The sequence below is a fragment of the Mauremys reevesii genome, linkage group 2, assembly GCF_016161935.1.
Source record: "Mauremys reevesii isolate NIE-2019 linkage group 2, ASM1616193v1, whole genome shotgun sequence".
NCBI lineage: Eukaryota > Metazoa > Chordata > Testudines > Geoemydidae > Mauremys > Mauremys reevesii.
Window position 1 is genome coordinate 227,417,666 of NC_052624.1, and position 19,219 is coordinate 227,436,884.

Below are 19,219 nucleotides of genomic sequence, written 5' to 3' on the forward strand. Positions count from 1 at the left end.
TTAGGTTACTTAATCTCCCTGGGGAGCATTCAGATGGACCAGCACAAGGTGGAAGCCATCCGCAACTGGACAGCATCCCTGACCCTCAGAGAACTTTAGCACTTCCTGGGCTTTGCCAATTTTTATACGCAATTTTTCGCCAACTTCTCTGAAAAAATATCCCCCTTGACTTCCCCCTTCATAAAAGCATTCAGTTCACTTGGAGCCCAGCTTGCTTTCAATCAGCTCAAGACTGCCTTTACCATGGCTCCAATTCTGGCACACTGCTTGCATCTCCTCTAAACCTTACCTTGATTGAACCTTGACTCTGGCTCCTGACTTGGCTCGAACCTGACTCTGCTACTTGCCTGCTGTCTGTAATCTGGTACCTGGCTCTGACTTCCAGGTATCCTGACCCAGCTTGATTTGATCCTGACCCCACTACTCACCTCCTGGTGATGTGGTAACTGATTGGTGCACACAGGCCACCCACCTGCCAGCTCTGACAGGTACTTGAAAACTTCTTGTCTAAGTGTCAAACTTTGCTTTCATTTCCAGGAAAAATATCCATTGTATAGAGTACATGCCAAGCAGTCCAACAGCTTTGGAACTAATTTTATATGGATTATCTAAGAAGATGCGCTGTGAATAACTTTTTGAGTAAAATTATGGCGATCATGTCATGAGAAATTTAAACATATAGCAGCAAAGAATCCTGTGGCACCTTATAGACTAACAGATGTTTTGCAGCATGAGCTTTCGTGGGTGAATACCCACTTCTTCGGATGCAAGCAGTTCTCCGAAGAAGTGGGTATTCACCCACGAAAGCTCATGCTGCAAAACATCTGTTAGTCTATAAGGTGCCACAGGATTCTTTGCTGCTTCTACAGAACCAGACTAACACGGCTACCCCTCTGATACTAAACATATAGCAGATTGTTCATGCAAAGTTAATATTCCTTCATTTTACCAAATTTTTATACAATTTATTTGTTCTGAAGGATTATTAAAAACTTGCTGTTCATCTGAATTGAGACATTCTGCATGAACAGTAGCACAAGTACGTCACAATATGTTCAGAGAATTCAAAGACCTGAATGGTCCTTTACGCATAATTACTTCTTTTGCATGGATATGATTGCAGATGGGTTATCAGAAAGAATGCCTTCTTTCTAATGACATAGAATAGAGAGATTATATATAGCTGCTTTAAAAATCAGCCATTCATTAAATGATGGAATTGTTTTTGAAGCCATAATATAGTAAGTAACCATTCTGTAACAGACAAAGCTTTGGTAATAAAAGCCTCATTTCTAGTGTAATTACAGAATTTACCAAGATGACACAGGGGCTAAAGAAGTTCCTGAGATAAGTGCCTTAGAATAATTCTCCGTTTTCAGAGGATTTTGAGATAATCTCCTAAATAACTTGCAATATAATTCAGTAAGGGCACAAACACTCAAGCACATCTTAGGCACAGCTCAGCTGAAGAAATTTAAAAAAAAAGGGGGCAGCTAGTCATAGCCATTATGAACTTCCTTGCTTTGCAGACCCATCATTGTCTGTAAAGCCAAACATGGTTCCTAGGCCAGGGTTTGGGTTTAGTGGGCCTGAGACAAAAGTGCAAAAGTGAGATCCTCATTCCATTTTTTCACCAATCTCCACCATTTGCCATCTTCTGTTATTTATTTTTAACAAACTTGTTTAATAAGCATTTGTCAAATTGATGTTTTAAATTTCTTTAATAGTTCTGTGACCATTATAATAAATTTTGATAATTTTCTTTTATATTCATATATATCTTACCAGAAGATCCAAGACAAAGTAACAGAAGTAGGGGCAACAATGCAGGCGAGTGAGTGTGTAACTGAGGTAGGGAGAGGAGGCAGGTAAGACCAGTAGGAAGCTCCAAAAGTATCCCGTCCATTATAGCTTCCAATCTAGGAATCTGGCTATTGAAGTAATTAGTACACAGCATCAGTGCATACTCCACTCCCCCATATTCTCACTTTTTTAGCAGTCAACCTCATCATGACTTACGCCATTCATGCTTCAGTCACTTTTTCCACAGAAACCACCATTTATCATCTGCAAAAATCCACCTACACACTCACTTTCCCAGCTCAGCCACCCCCCCACACTCATGCAGATCACTTCCTCTCTAAGTCACCTCACATATACCACCACCATTACCTCTTATCTTAATCTTCAGATTCCTGTCTCTGTAAAACCAAGGGTATCTTCTCTCCTTTTTATCATAGGACTGGGGAGAAGAAACCAAGAGTAGGAAGACCTGGAATTGTCTATCAGGCATGCTGAGAAAACTGAGGTAAAGGCTGTCCTTTCTCTCCTCTCTCCTTGCCCATGGAGGAGATTCTGCTTGTATGACACTGCAATCGTCAGAAGCTACCCAAAGCCAGTTTTTGCCACATTTCAAACTTGTCAGACGTTAATATGCAAATGAAAGTCTCCTATTATGTCTAATTTGAAATACAAGTGATATATTAGACTACATGTCTTACACTTCAAAGTGGTGTATGTTATCAGGAACTAAAGAGCTTTGATAGATTATGAAATGCCGAGTGGCCCAAAGATTATAGAGACAGTGATTGGGATATATGACATTTCCAGTGGAAAAATCCTAGACTTGTAAGGGCTAGGTTTGTTCTGGTGGAAGATCCACCACAAAAACTAAACAAAACAAAAAACACCTAAAAATGGTGTTAAAAGGAAACTATTAAAGTGTACAAACGTAGATTTTAACACTAGAGGGAGCTGTAAACACACAGAATAATATGTTTAACTTTTAACCCAGAATAATGGTAATATTTTTCTTGATAACAGGATGTATGAAGAAACTCACAGGATTTCAATGATTTCTGGCAAAAGTTACTTCTGTGATAAGGTATGTTATTCTGACCAGGGCGATGGATAACCAGTTTGTTAAACTTTCTTTCTTTCTTTCTTTCTTTCTTTCTTTCTTTCTAAAATATATTCAGTCTATAGTAATTGTCTTTACATAAAATCATTTGAAATTTGAGAACAAGCAAGCTGAATGGACAAGCTAGTTTTGTGTGTTTATACAAAATAACAGGAGTGGCAGCATCTGCTGTAGTTAAAGTTTTTTTTAAAAATCATTCCAACCCTATTTTCAGTCTCCCATAAATATCTGAAACTTTAATCTTTCAGGTTGAAATTTTCCAAGCTTGGTCCCTATCCTAGGGTGAATGTTTGAAGAAAAACAATACATTTGAGTACAAGGAGAATGTAAAATTATTGTCACTTTCTTTTGAACAGCTCTCACAATGTTGCTTCCTTTTTTAAAATAAACACACTTTCTAATAATCACAGTCAAGGTGGAAGGCAGCACCACTAGGCCAACAGATATTATATGTCACTCCTGGAAATTATTATACTTTGTCCTTGAAAAATATATAGAGTATAGCTCTATTCCTGCAGTTGGATCCAGGCAGATAGATCTTTGTCTGCACTGACTTTACTGGCCTATGACCTCAGTGGGGCTCCATGAATATATTTGCAAGACTAACCTATATTTCATATAGTTTGGTCTATATAATATATACGAGGGGTGAAGACCTTTCAGGGAGTTCAAGGATGCCCTCCTTTGGGAATTTATTTATTTATTTTTGTACCTGACATTTGGTTCAATCTGCTCCATTCCAAAGACAAACTAATAGCTCTTCAGACGTTTTTTTAATGTGCTCCAGGGAAAAAGGTATCTCTGGCAAGCAAGAGGTGAGCTCCAACAGAGGCAGCAAAGTCACCCCAAACCTCCTTTCTGTTTGGTTATGGAGTTTTAATGAGGAGCACCCCCTGTAGCACATCACCGGTGTTATTTTGGAAGTTAATATATGGTGAAAATATACCGCTAACATTAAAAAAATGAGTCTTAAAGTGAGGGTTCAGTGTCTAGACAACTTGAAAACACTGATGAAGGAAATCCAACAAACTCAATACATCTATTAGAGTTGGACACAGCAGAATGAGGGATGAAACATAATCAAACATGAATGTAGTATATTTTTGGTGTCATAGGCTGTCATGTAATAGCAACCTTTATGTTCATTAATTTTTTATTCATTCTTTCATAGGTCTTCCAGAGGGAGAACCAATTGGATACTAGACTAACACAAAAAATAGTAACCAGACTCCAATGACCTGTTTAACCCTGACTGTGAGGGATGAAAAGCAGCAGCCTTCTTGTATGGGACAGTGCTTCAGGTACGGAAACACTTTCTTCTGTTGGTTCTTGCTTTCTTTCCTTCTGAATTAATGGATCACTAACAAAAACTGTCAAGACTCTGAGTTGATCATGTTGTCTAGATAAGACTTTGTTCCAGCAGTTTTAGAAACAGATATGTTATTAGAACCACAATAGCTTATTTTTAGTCATAAATACTTAACATAAATCTAAATGAGTTGAAAATGTAGTCATTTAAAAGTCATATTATCTTAAATGAGAATGAGATATGTAATTGTTTACCAATATTTCACTCATCTTTTTAAATATTGTGTCAGCTTTCATGGAAGTAAACAATATTCTCCTTTCTTTATTCCACTGACACAAAAATATTTCATTCTAAAAATAGGATTCTAACGTATCTCAGTGATAGGGTATAGGATCTGGTACTGAAACAGAAACTGTGCCTATCTTTATCTTTGTTAATAAAGAAACTTTAACTTGCTCTAGAAAACTGGATTTGACTGTTTTTAATTATCTAAATCTATTATTATTCTGATCATATTTTTATAGGATAATTAAAAGTAAGTAGGCAAAACTCCAGTTGATTACAACTGGAGGATGATTAGGATGACTTTGTTAGTGTCTCAAAGTTTGCACAGCTGATCAAGTTCTTGAACATTTAGTGACAATAACAAAATATTAAAAACAGTGCTTTATGAGAAAGTACAAATTATGTTAGTTTGCTGTCCTTAAAAGTAAGATCCATCTTAATTTACCTTTGGTTTTTGCCTCTGCTGTGGTGCAATGTATCCAGCTTTGGGTAATGGAATTTTTAAATTGTGCTGTAGTTCAGTGACTTTATACTGTTGTCTGGTTATGAGAGGTTTGATAATGTCAGTGAGCCAGATCCTTCTCCCCTTGACTCGAGTGTGAGCAGAATGGGTCCCAATGTTAGTGTCATGTTAAACATGTTACAGTCATGTATTTCTAAACAAATAGAACTGTAATGCAGCTGGTAAATTAATATTTTACGCCTGAAATAATATAATTTTTAATGATTAATATTTGTAGTATGTTCAATTCATTTAACGGGTACATTTGCCCTATGACATTTATTTCAGCTGGATGCATGAATTTCAGTAATTCACAGGATCGTGAACCGTGCTTTTATTTATTTGAATAAGAAGTCATGAAAAGAAATCATAAATGTAAATATGTTTTCTTAAGGAAATCAAATAGGTTTTGCCAAAGTTACATAGTTTAGTTTACTTTTGTGTGTAATCTCATGTAACTTTTTGACCAACATGATGGTTTGTTTTTTTTTATTGTTGTTTGTTTTTAATGGCATGTTTGCTCTTCTTTTACAATGGAATAAAGATAAAGAGTTTGAATTTGTTACAAGGCTGAATCTGAACCAAAATGTGGCCTAGTAAATAATATATGAATAAAGGCAGGATAATGTTTCTAGCTCAGCAGTGAGAAGAGAGAAATGGCAGAGTAGTAGTTTTATGTGACACACTAATCTTTTAGTTCTCAGAAATGTCTGCCTCCAAAGCATGCCCACAACTCATTGTAGATTTTTCCTATGGTTATATTTTGCTGTGATCAGAGCTTTGTTGTGGCTGTTCTGTTGTGAAAGAGGCAGATCTTTCCCTCAACACCAAATCCAAGTATAGCTGCCAACAGCATATAAAGAAATTCTTCAGGTATCACGAGCACTCCTCCTCATACCCTGCAAAGTGGTAGTGGAGCCATTCTGTGGATGGTAGCTTGTGGTAGTTTGGATCCAATGACTCGTCTACATTTAACCTTCATTCATGCCATGCAACTGAGGGGCCCTGTAGCAAATTTATCACAGACTTCTTATGAATTCTGCCAGAATTATTGCACTATAAGACACATCCATGACATCTGAATGTGAGACCCTACTTCACTTCAGCTTTTCACACACATAAGATTATAGAAGGTTAATTCTATAATATAGTCCATTGGGCTCAATCCTTGGCCTCTGGTCTAGTCACTTTGTGCTGCTCAGGAAGCAAAAAGTGGTCAGAAATCTGCTCTAAAGAGGTGACTTGGGTGATAAAAAGCTGACATCCCATTGAAAGAAGCCAATGATCTTAGTGGAAGGTTCGATTATATGTGTAGGACTTGAAAGAGAAGGGGAAAACAAACTAAACAATTATCCTGAAATGTCCTTTTACTCTGTTCAGGCCTGATTCTGCATGCATTGAAGTTAATGAGAATTTTGCTATTAATTTAATTGAGAGCAGGATCAGGCCTTTTATTTGGGACATTCGGCACCTAACCCAAGCATTTTTTGTGTGTGGCGATTTTGAAAATCACTTTAAAATAATGTATTTTGGGGGAGAGGAAGGGTCTGTGGCTTTTTTGGAAAGGTATATGCTTTTCAAATTTTACTTACACATAAAATAGTTTAGAAAGTAACTTTACAGACTAATTAAACCTTATTAAAATTAACAATCAGAAATATTATCCCTACATCTGCAATCCCAGTTGTTCTTTTTTTCCCCCTTCAGTAGTCTTGGTAATGCACAGATAAGATGGCTGAACAAAGGCAACGGGCTTTATCCACATCAGGAGAAGCATTATATGAAATTCTGGCTCTGGAGAAGGGGGCAACACATGAAGAAATTAAGAAATCTTACAGGTATTTAAGAAATGTCTAAAACACAGGCAACAAAAATGTTTTATGTCACAGCAACATAGATTTTACTGTGCTGAGATATTATATGTACTGTCCAGGGAACAGCTCCTACAAACAGCAGCTATTCAAAGAAGTGTAAATCAGAAGTAACTGTACTGAAGTCCATTGTTGCATGTTTGAATTTAATAATGATTTGAGATCATCAAATAACAAGCTCAAATTATTTAATCAAAGATTAATACAGCACTATACAAAATACAGAAAGAATAGATACATTACTACCTTTGGTGTAAGGTAAAGAGCTGGCCTCTGTGTCTCTCTTCTCTGTAACTGGTGGGATACTGGCAATCTAATCTGCACTCCCCAAAGTAACTTCCCTCTATCCTTTTATAGGGTGTGAGACAAACCCCATTTTGGAGGGGAAAATACTTTCCCCATCCTTATTTTTACCATGTATTCTATTTTCCTAATTACTAATAGAATGTCTTTTATGGTCCATAGTTTACCTGACTGATGAGCAAAAAGGAATCTCTAATCTGGTCATAAGTTCTAACCGTTATGACAATTGACAGTTCTTAATGAATTAAAAACATCCTTCAATGGGGTCATTATTTCATTCATTACAGAACCCATCTGCATTAAGAAGTATCCCTTATCAATCATTCAGTGTTGCTTATAACATACTTGTGCAGACACTTTTTCATTAGTTTGAGGGGTCTCTTCCCTGGACACCTGGACTGAATTAAAGTCAGAGTAAACAAGGGTTAAAAGATTACACACATTCCATTATTGAATTCATTTTCACATCACCCATTAGTTTCAACTGAAAGACAAAGAACTTTTTAGTTTCAATAGCTGTAGGACACTAAACGTATCAATACACAACATAAAAAGGATTCTGGGTAGCATGTAAAAGAATTACAAGAGTTTATCATACAAAATCATTAAAATTAATATTTACTAACACCATGGAGTTACATGGTGTAAATTGGGGTGTAAAAGTGAGAGTAAAATCAGGCCCTCCAACATCAATAACTTATTGTATGGCCAAAATGTTCAAAAATAGTCTTTTATTGGACCAACTTCTGTGGGTGAGAGAAACAAGCTTTCAAGCTACACAGAGCTCTTCCTCAGGTCTGGAAAAGGTATTGAAAGAGTCACAGCTAAATATAAGATCAAACAGCTAGTTTAGCACAAATAGTTATCACATATTCTAGGGACCATTCAGGGTGAAGTGGCCTGTTAATACCCTGTAGGTATAGGACAAAAAGAGGGGTCAGTGGGTTACAGATTGTTGTAATAAGCCATAAATAAATAAATAAATAAATAAATAAATAAGACTATGGTCTTAATAAAGACACTGGATTTGGCCAGGAACCCTCATCACCTGCCAAGAGTGGATTGCTGCCTCCAGAGCCTGTGCCAGATCTGTTGAGGTTATCCCCTGAAAGACTTTTGCCGAGCCATGAGACGGTGCTGCTCCCAATCACCCCGGAGCCACAAGGGACCTGTTTAGCCTCCAAGTAGTGGTATCACTAGCAGAAGAAGATCTACAGCTGGTATTGATGCCCACAACTCATACTTCAACGCATCGAGATCCTGTGGTACTGCTATTGAAGGCCTCTGCAAAAGCGTATGCTGTCAAGAGGAAAGCCTAAAATGATTTCCCTGATACCACCATCCCTGGACTCAGGCTACCACTCATCAATCCCAACTGGATCTGTCCCTCCATTGTCAGAAGTATCTGGCTTGTCTTCAGACTTGGAGATGAAGTCACTTGTATCCCATTCAGGACAGGGAGTATACGCCCCCCATCAAAACCTTTGGGAACATGGGCCATGAAGAAACCTCAGCGTTGGCATCTTTCTAAGGTTCAATGGTCCTGGCTAAGATGTGTTTCCAGCCCATACTAGTAGCATTCTGGACATCATGGGGCCTCCCCCATGCCAGCTAGGACCTCCCCTCAATGGTCCTGCTTGCTATCATAGAGAACACACCGGAGACATCAGCATCAAGAGCATCATTCCCTGGTACCTGGTACCAAGACCAGTACCAAGTAGCCAGAAGTCACTCTGGCAGCTTCTCCACCACAAGTCAGATACCAACTACCACCTCAGATGCCTGTTGTGTTCTTGTCCTTGTCACCAGATGAGGCTATTGAGCTGTCAAGTGACTCACCACTGAGAGAGGACCACAGGGCTCATCAAGATCTTTTGAAAAGGATGGCCTCTCTACTTAACATACAGGCAGAAGAGGTGTGTGAAAGCTCTCACAAGTTGGTTGACATTCTGGTATCAGCAACCCCCAGGCAGGGTGGCTCTACCAATTAATGAAGCCATCATGGAGCCAGTCAAGGATCTTTGGCAGGCACCCTCCTCCTAGCCCCCCACAGAAAAACAAGCTAAGAGGAAGTACTTTGTGCTCTCTGAGGGATATGAACATTTTTACTCTCATCTCCCCCACCTCCGGTTCTCTTGTGGTGACAGCTGCCAATGAGTGGGAAAGACAGGGACAACAAGCATTGACACCAAAAGGTAAAGACTCAAAGAGGCTGGATCTGTTTGGTTGCAAACTTTATTCCTCAGGGAGTCTACAGCTCAGAATTGCAAACCAAAAGCCATTCCTGAGTCACTATGATTTCACCCTCTGGGAGAACATTATAAAATTTAAGGCCAGTTATCAGAGAACTGTAGATAGGAGTTTGCAGTAATGGCTGAAGAGCATAAGCTGGTCACTAGGTCTGCTCTCCAGGACAGTATGGATAGTGCAGACTTTGCTGCTTGAATCATAGCATCAGCTATTGCTATGAGAAGGTATTCATGGTTGCTGTCACCTGGGCTACCCCTAGACATCCAACAGACTATCCAGGACCTCGCTTTTGAAGGTCCCTTGCTTTTTTTCTGGAAAAAATGGATGACAGGCTTTCATAGCCTTAAGTATTTCAGGGTGACACTCAAATCCCTTGGAATTTATACTCTGGTCATGAAAAGAAAGTGGTTTCATCCACAGCAGCTATACAGTCATCAAGTTTTTGCTCCCTGATCCCAAGATCTGCTAAGAAAAAAGGGCAGGGATTATGGAAAGCACCCTCCAATGCCCTCCTCTTCAGCATCAGTGGGCTCATTCTGTGCAGCCATCTCATCCAAATAGGCATTTTGATGGGGTTGGTCGAAGACAATGGACCAGTTTCCATAGTTCCATCAATTCCCCACCTTCTGTTTACCAATCACTTGTCCCACTTCCTAGGTGTTTGGACCTATGTAACATCAGACCGGAAGGTGAGGTGGGGGGGGGTCTTAAGCATTATGGAACTGGGACATCCAGTTCATTTCTACCCCTCTTCCCCCATCCCTCTTCAGGGACCACACTCACAAGATTGCCCTTCAACAGGAGGTCCAATCTCTTTTTCAGGCAGGGGCCACAGAAGAAGTCCAGTGCTACTTCAGGGAAAAAGGCTTCTATTCCTGCTACTTCCTCATTCCTGAAGCAAAAGGCAGCCTCAGGCCTATTTTAGATCTAAGAGAGTTGAACAAATTCCTGAAGAAAATAAAATTCCACATGATTACCCTAGCTTCAGTTATTCTTTCCCTGGAACAGGGGGACTAGTTCACTGCTCTTGACTTAAAGGAAATTTACTTCCATGTCACAATACATAACGACTACTGGAATTTTATCAGATTTTTGGTGAATGGTTGCCATTATCAGTTCACAGTGCTTCTGTTTGGTCTGCCAGCTGCCCCTTGGGTGTTCACAAAGTGCATGATGGTGGTGGCAGCACATCTACAAAAATTAGGTGTCCATGTGTTTCTGTACTTGGACACCTGCTTGATCAGAGGGCAGGCCAAGACTCCAGTCCTATCCAGGCTATCCACAATCCTGTCCACATACAATGCACTGGGACTCCTATGTAAATTGGGACAAATCACTCCTGAAACTTGTACAGACAATAGAGTACACTGGAGCAGTCTTAGACTCCTCAAAGGCCAAGGCCTTTCTATTGCAAACTAGGTTCAAAATGTTATGGGATCTAGGTCTGTGGCCGAAAGCGTACCCTCTCACCATGGCATGCAGCTGCATCAGTCTCCCGAGTCACATGGCAGCTATATAGTTCAGAATGCAGGCTGCATCTCAGAAAGCTGTAGGCATGGCTAGCATCAGCGTATGCCCTGAGTCATCACCACGTGTAAAAAGTGATTTGAGTGCCAACACTAATTTTGTCATCTCTGTATTGATGGATGGACCCTCTGAAAGTTTCCATGGGTGTTCCTTTTGTCCCTCAGCTACCATCCCTCACTCTAGTCACAGGTGCATCATCCCTGAATAGGGTAGCTCATATGGGATCCCTGCAGACTCAGGATCTCTGATTGTCTCAAGCTCTAAAGACTCATGTAAATGTCAGGGCATTCAGAGTGGCACATCTAGTCTGCTCGGCCTTCCTCCCTAACACAGTAAGAAAGAATTTATTAATTCTAACAGGCAATTTGGCAACCATGTTTTACAGTGAGGGGCACTGTTGACTCAACTGTGCTGGGTGGCAATTCGCCTCCGGGACTTTTGTACAAACAACTCAAATAATCTCAAGACTGCTTACCTTCCAGAGCAACTGAACCCTTCTCTGATCACCACGAGTGATAACTATATCCCGATGTGGCCAGGTCTAGGGGATTCCCCAAGTGGACCTGTTTGCAACAAGAACAACAGAAACTGCCATCATTTCTATTCCTGAGGAGGGATCAGCTCAGGCTCACAGACAGATGCTTTTCTCCTACCCTGGAAGAATTTTCTCCTGTATACCTTCCCTCCAACTCCTTTACTTTCCAGGGTAATGTATAAAGTCAAACAAGACCATGCCCACCTCATCCTTATAGCACCGGTGTGGTCTCGTCAACACCAGTACATGATCCTGTTAGCCTTGTCAATCAAGCCTCAGCTATCTCTCCCATTGGATCCAGAGATAATTTCCCAGGACCATGGGCACCAGCTTCATCCCAACTCCCAGCCCTCCATCTGACAGTGTGGACGCTCTATGGCTGACACCCTTTGAAAGGTCGTGCTCGAATGTTGTTCAGAAAGTGCTTCTGAATAGCAGAAAACCCTCAACTAGGAACACATAACTTGGCTAAGTGGAAGCACTTTTCCATATGGGCTGGTAAAAAGATGTATCCCCAGAGTGGGCACCCCTGAACTTTGTACTGGATTATTTTCTATATCTAAAACAGAGTTTGGCCATTAGCTCTATAAGGGTGCATCTGTCAGCTATTTCAGCCTGCCATGTCTCGGTGGATAGTAGATCTCTTTTCTCCAACCCCATCATCATCCAATTCCTAAAGGGCTTAGTAAGATTGTACCCACACATACAAGATCCCATCCCTCCTTGGGATCTGAACTTAGTCCTAGCAAAGTTGATGGGACCACCCTTTGAGTCCCTTGCAACTTGCTCTCTCCTACACCTTTCTATGACGGTAGCATTTCAAGTGGCAATTACCTCAGCCAGAAGGATGGGTGAGTTGAGAGCCTTAGTGTCAGTGCCTTCCTATACAGTTTTCCTTAAGGATAAAGTTTATCTCTGCCCTCACCCAAAATTTCTCATGAAAGTAGTCTCTAATTTTCATGTTAACCAGGCAAACTATTTGCTGATTTTCTTCCCAAAACCCTGTGCACACAGGGACAAAGAAAAACTTCATTGGATGTGAGAAGGGCTTTAGCTTTCTACCTGGAATGTACCAAGTCCTTTAAATCCTCCATGTAGTTGTTTGTTGTGGTTATAGAATGGCCTACCAGTTTCCACTCAGATAATCTCATCCTGGATCTCTTTGTGCATTAATTTATGCTACCAACTGGCTCATATAACCCCACCAGCTAGAATACTGGTGCATTCTAGTAGAGCACAGGCAATGTCAGCGGCTTTCTTGGCACAAATGCAGATCATAGATGGTTGTAAAGCAGCAATTTGGTCATCAGTGAATGATTTTGCTTCTCATTATGCCATTTTCCATCAGTCCAGAAATGATGCCTGTTTTGGAGAGGCTGTCTTACAATCGCTGTTCCGGTAGACTCCAGGCCCACTTCCATGTCTTGTGAGTCACCTACAGTGGAATGGACATGTGCAATCACATGAAAAAGAAAAACTGTTACTGTTGTTCTTCGAGATGTCTTGCACATATCCATTCCATGACCTACCCATCATCTCCTCTCTTTTGGAGTCTATCCTGTACAAAGGAACTGAGGAGGGCAAGGGTGGCCCCATCATCTTATACCAACACGCAGGGACAAGTGGTGACAGAGGGCACTCAAGTCACCCAGACAGGTACCGCTGAGGGGAAAAAATCTCTGACAACTGTGCATGAGGCGTGCACACATCTACAAAGGAATGGACATGTGCAACACATCTTGAAGGACGATAGTTTCGAAAAGGTAGGTAACCATTTTTTTCAGATAATTGAGGTCTGGATAACTGAGAATACATGGTGTAGGTTTCTGGACAATGGTGATTATGAAATATTCATGGCTGAAAGAATCTCAGAACTCTGGGTCAACTTCTTTTAAAATTACAGAGGTGTTTCCTGTATTTTATTAAGAAAGGATAGAAATGTCACATGGTTACATGTCACAATGGAACAAGATTTTGAGAATCAACTTCTTGACACCCTTAACAATTGCTTCTTGCCAAGTAAATCTACAGCATGGAAGAGAAGAGACTATTCATGACTTAGTTCTAAGTAACACAGATAAAATAATTAAGTAAATATTTAATTATTGTCAGTACCCAGGGCATACATTTAGAACTACATTCTCCCCTCAGTCTACAGCCTATTGATGCCAGTGGGAGGTTTTTACAAAAATCAAGACTAGAATATAGCTTTTATTTAATACTTACATTTTTACTTATCATTTTCATTATTTGTTCAATACCTTATTATCTCAACATCGCTCAGTGAAAAAATAACCTCATCTTTAGTGTCACCACTGTCACTTCTTGTTTCTCTTCTTTCCCTATCTGCTTGTCTCTCTTTCTATTTTCCTTTTGTGTGTGTTTCCTCTACTCCTCCCTCTGCATTTCCTTACCATCAGGGCTTAATTTCTTCCCGAGTATTTCCTAGAGCGGCAGGGCTTGGGGCTTCTGCCCCATTGGGCATGCTGGGGCTTGGGGCTTCTGCCCTCAGGGCACACCAGGGCTCCCACGCATTTAAAAATATTTACCAGTCTCAGGCAAACATTACTGCAATGGTTTTTGCATTGTCTCTTTGAGTGGGGTGGGACATGGGATAAGTGTCTGTGAATCCATCTGTCTTACCACACAATGAATCTGTGCATTTGATAGTGATGACCCAAATCAATACTATATTATGTGATGTGGATCAACACACACTGGAAATCCCTGTGTGACCCTGAGGGGATCTGGGAGTTGTGAGTAGCAGAAAAACATGGGCAATATGGTTCCTAAAAGTGTCATGGACATTGGGTGTGGAAACACAAAAGAGTGAAATCCTGATTCCATTGAAGTCAGTGGCAAAACTCCCATTGACTTCAGTGGGACCAGGATTTCACCCAGAGTCCCTGCATGGATGGCTCTAGCCTTGACGAATCTCCTGAGATCTGTGTGGTTTAGGGGGCCAAAAATCATGTTAATTCCAAAAGTCAGGGGAAGCCTTTCCCCCTGAGCAGGGGCGGCTCCAGGCACCAGCACGCCAAGCTTGCTTGGGGAGGCAAGCCGCGGGGGGCGCTCTGCCGGTCGCTGCGAGGGCGGCAGGCAGGCTGCCTTCAGCAGCTTGCCTGCGGAGGGTCCGCTGGTCCCGCGGCTTCAGGGGACCTCCCACAGGCTGCCTTCGCGGCATGCCTGCGGAGGGTCCGCTGGTCCCGCGGCTTCGGCGGACCTCCCACAGGCTACCTTCAGCGGCTTGCCGCCTGCGGGAGGTCCGCCAAAGCCACGGGACCAGCGGACCCACCGCAGTCAAGCCGCCGAAGGCAGCCTGCCTGCCGTGCTTGGGGCGGCAAAATGCCTACAGCCGCCCCTGCCCCTGAGGGTACAACGCTGGATAAACTCCGTGGGTGGGAACTCCTGTCTCCTAAGTGTTTTTTTTTTCTCAAGCAAGGAATGATTCACATATGGTGGATAAGGATGTTAGTTTAATTACAGGCTCCAGACCATTATACATAATAATGAATATCTGTGAAACCAGAAAAAAATTGGGGGAAATTGCATGGCAGTCGCCCATCTGGTCTGCAAAAAACAAAGCCCTTCCACAAGTCCCCTCCACTGATTTCCATCAAAACTATAATTAAAATGCCATTTGTAATTTACATTCATTTCTATGAATGAAATATAATTTGTGTATAGTTTTATTATCTGAGATTTGTTTTATTAACAGAAAAATACAGTATCTTCCAAGCATAGGTTGTATAAAGTTTATTTAAACACAAAATCTACAGCATTTTCATACAACAATCAGTATGTTACACTTAGTTTTTTATTAATATTCCCCACATTTTTTCTCTGCTGATTAGGGTAATAGAATGCTGCAGAAGGCATTCAGATCCATCTAACTGATAAATTTGTATTCTGTTAGTTATTCAAAATGTTTAATCAGGCTGAGAGCCCACCGAGAATATCATTCTTGTACTCAGGGATGTGGCATAAAGCCATCACAACATTGTTAAATAAAAAACCTGTGAAATGTAATGAAACGGCAAGGCTCTTTACTCACACTTTTTCAGACCACTTCACTAGAGTTTGTGTAACTATTGTCACTGTATGTCAGATGCCTCATAAAAACAAATAGTTTCATAAACCCTTTACACCTTCTTTGTGCTTTGAAAAGAGGAAACTGGCTTATGCTACCATGACTCAGATGCCACAATAATGCAAATTTTGGTTTCATAAGAACCATTAAAATGTCAGATTGCATTAGGGTTATAGGTTTGTCTTGGTACATGCAGGAAAAAGTCAAGAATTAAGAAAACTCATCTCAGACTGTTCTAGACCAATAAAACTGGGATGTGTTTTAATTAACTGGTAAGAAATAATAAGCCATATTCATTGGGTAAGAATAGTATGTATAATGTCAAAGATAGTTTACCATCACTCATCTGGTAGAACTTTTACTGAACAACAATGTACATGATGCAATATGTTACTGTGGTTGTAAAATGACTTTTTAAGGCATTTGACTTAGTGCTGCATGACATTCTCATTAAAAATTTAGTCCTAAAAATATCAATGAAACACACATTAAATGGATTAAGAGCTGGCTAACTGACAGATTTCAAAAAGTAGTTGTCAATAGGAAATCACTGAATGCTAGTGTTTCTGCAGGGATCAGTTCTAAGTCTGACCCTATTCCACATTTTATCAGTGAACTGGAAATAAATATAAAATCCCTGCTGGTAAAATGTGCAGATGACACAAATATTAGCAAAGTGGTAAATGATGATGAGGATAAGGCAGTCATATGAAGTGTGGTATACTGGACCCATTCAAACAAAATGTGTTTTAATATAACAGACTACAAGGTCATACCAATAGGAACAGAGAAGGCAGGCCAGACCTACATGCTGGAAAGCAGTGACTCTGAAAAGGATTATGGGGTCAGAGTGGACAAACAACTCTATATTGTTGTGTGATGCTGTGGCAAAAAAGGCTAATTGGATCCTTGGATGTATAAACAAGAGAATAGTGAGTAGGAGCAGGAAGGTGATTTTACCACTGTGCGTGGCATTGGTAAGACCAATGAGTCCAGTTCTGGTGTCCACATCTGGATGTTGAAAAATTGGAGAGGGTGCAGAAAACAGCCACAAAAATTATCTGAGGGCTGGAGAAAATGTCTTTCAGGGAGAGACTTTTAAAGAATTCAATCTGTTTAGCTTTTCAAAAGAAGACTGAGAGGTGACTTGATTCCACCTTCTCTGGGAGAAAATATCAAGTACTAAAGGGGTCTTTAATTTTATGGAGAAAGGTATAAAATGTACCAATGGCTGGAAGCTGAAGAAGACAAATTAAAATGAGAATTAAGGCACAAATTTTTAATTGTGAGGGTGACTAACCATTGGAATAAACTACCAAGGGGAGTGCTGGATTCTCCATATCTTGATGGCTACAGCTCAAAACTGGCTGCTTTTCTGGTAGTTAAACTCTAGCCCTGCCAGACCCAAGTTATTGGGCTCAATACAGGGGTAAATGGGTGAAATGTAATGGCCTGTGATATACAGAAGGTCAGACTAGCTGATCTAGTCCCTTCTGGCATTAACGTCTATGAGTCTGTTATGTTTTTATTAAAACAAGAAAGGGTGTTAAACGTCCAGTGTAAAATAACTGCTATTGAAATATGAATATAAATATTATAGTACAGGCCAATTTAGGCAGTATCACAGTTACAATATTTGTGCTTAAGGTTATAGGTGCTTGATACATATTAACATATATATAATGCACATAATACATATTATTTATATTATATATATGCTAAGTACCCATAACTCCTTGCATTTGCTGCAGTAAGCATTTGGCATATAGGAAACTTGTTAAAATCAAGATACATTCATTCTATGTCTTAGTACAAGCTAGGGAAATACCTTCATGGATCAGTAGCTTGAATGTGTAACTTATAAAATCATACACATTTCAGCTGGTATTATTTATAACTCAGGGAGCACACCATCTGCATCAGGTGAATGTAATATTGCTGCACAGGACTGGTATTACGTGCACCATATATTTATGTTAATATGCATCAAGCACCAATAACCTTAAGCACAAATATTGTAACTGTGATACTACCTAAATTGGCCTATATATATACGTTAGCCAGCATATATTAGTCAACACATCAGCTACTTTTAGTCACTCACATGTGACAATATGACTCAGTCTCATTTTTGCTGGTAACACATGGCCAGCTTCTCCCTTATGCCGAGTATCCCATCACTGGTCTATCATGTGATGTTTAATACTCCCATTTACTCTTGCTACTCAGAGAGGTGACAATTTTTGGAAGGGTCTCCAAGCAAAAACTTGAAGTGAGGCCCTCATGTCATTTCTTTCCATCCCCTGACACTCTCTTTCCACTATTCTTCCTGGATGTCTACACCACATGCATGCATGCCTGCAGATTCCACTCACACCTCAATGTCAGTGCATACGCCTGTGCACAAATCCCACATGATCACTGCAAACAGTAATACACAACCCTACATCATTAGCATCCACACCAGCCTTCATATATAATCCATAGAGTCAGCTGCACTTTCTTTATCTTATACAAATGAGGGCCTGATCCTGCAATTAACTCCACATTAGGAGATACCTGCACGCATGCAGAGTCAATTGCTAGATCAGGGTTTAGCTGTGGTAGCCTTCAGCTGGACAAAATAAAGATGTCACTGTGCATGAATGAAGTCTCTACCCCATTTTTACTCTTCCAAAATATTCATGGGGAGAGGAGGGTGGGAGGATGAGAATGTCCACAGCTTTCAAAGTAAGAAAGCTAGACTTTTGACATCCTGGGTGAACAGACCTATAAGGTCAAATTCAGTGCTGACTTATATCCTATGTACTCCATTGATGTCATAACACCTTATGTGATTAATGTAATTTATTATATACATTTGACATAAAACATTTTGGCTCCAGAAGTCATCAGATGACTTGTATATCAAACCTCATGTTGTTGTTTTTACATTTAACTTTCTGGAAAGGAAACATTCTTTAGTCCCAGAAGGGGAGAGTTGTCATGGAAGAATGCAAAGTGAGGTGGATTTTATTTTGCACTGAACATAAACAAGGATGGTAAAACTAACAGTGGTGCTTTACCCATCTTTATTAGTAATTACAGGAAAACAGAGACTGCTTCTGAATAAAGTGGAAATGTCAGAGGGATTCACATTTAATGGAATAGTTGTAAATACTTGCAAGATAAAATGATGAGTCAGGCTCTTAGATTTGTTTTAATTAAACTTTTATCTTATGCTAATTTGTTTCATGAGTCCAAAAACCTGCTGTTGAACTAGTCTTCAGTGCAGTGTAAAAAACCAGCAATACTTGATTGTAAGTTTCTTGCCATTATTAATTAAGTTGGTACTCACCATAATGACACCGCCTAGGGGAAAATTTCATTTTAATAAACATGACATAGGTACCGCTCCATGATTTTCTTTGCAATTTAGCATCAGTTAATTTACCAGGGAAATAAAGAGTTAGCAAGGTTTCTAATTAAAAAGAACTTGTTTTTATTTCTGGGGTCTAGGGTAGACCCTAAAACAAATATTTTTTTTAAACAAATCATGGGATGGTTCCTTCAAAACAGACTTTGAGGCTTGGGTTCCATAATGGCAATGTAACCACTTGTGGTTAGTGGTTACCTTATTTTCCAGGG

General features: G+C 40.0%; 1 protein-coding gene across 2 annotated transcripts in view; it reads left to right on the forward strand.

Annotated features, from left to right (window-relative positions):
* Positions 1-19,219, forward strand: part of DNAJC5B (DnaJ heat shock protein family (Hsp40) member C5 beta) — a 62,331-nt gene that overhangs the window by 20,717 nt on the left and 22,395 nt on the right. The window contains exons 2-5 of one of the 2 annotated variants that reach the window (XM_039521751.1): positions 2,241-2,308; positions 2,824-2,884; positions 4,092-4,221; positions 6,724-6,854. In XM_039521751.1, coding sequence (XP_039377685.1) covers positions 6,748-6,854 — 107 coding nt within the window. In that variant the 5' untranslated portion in view covers positions 2,241-2,308; positions 2,824-2,884; positions 4,092-4,221; positions 6,724-6,747. The remainder of the gene's footprint in view (positions 1-2,240; positions 2,309-2,823; positions 2,885-4,091; positions 4,222-6,723; positions 6,855-19,219) is intronic. The other variant, XM_039521753.1, reaches the window with a different exon arrangement.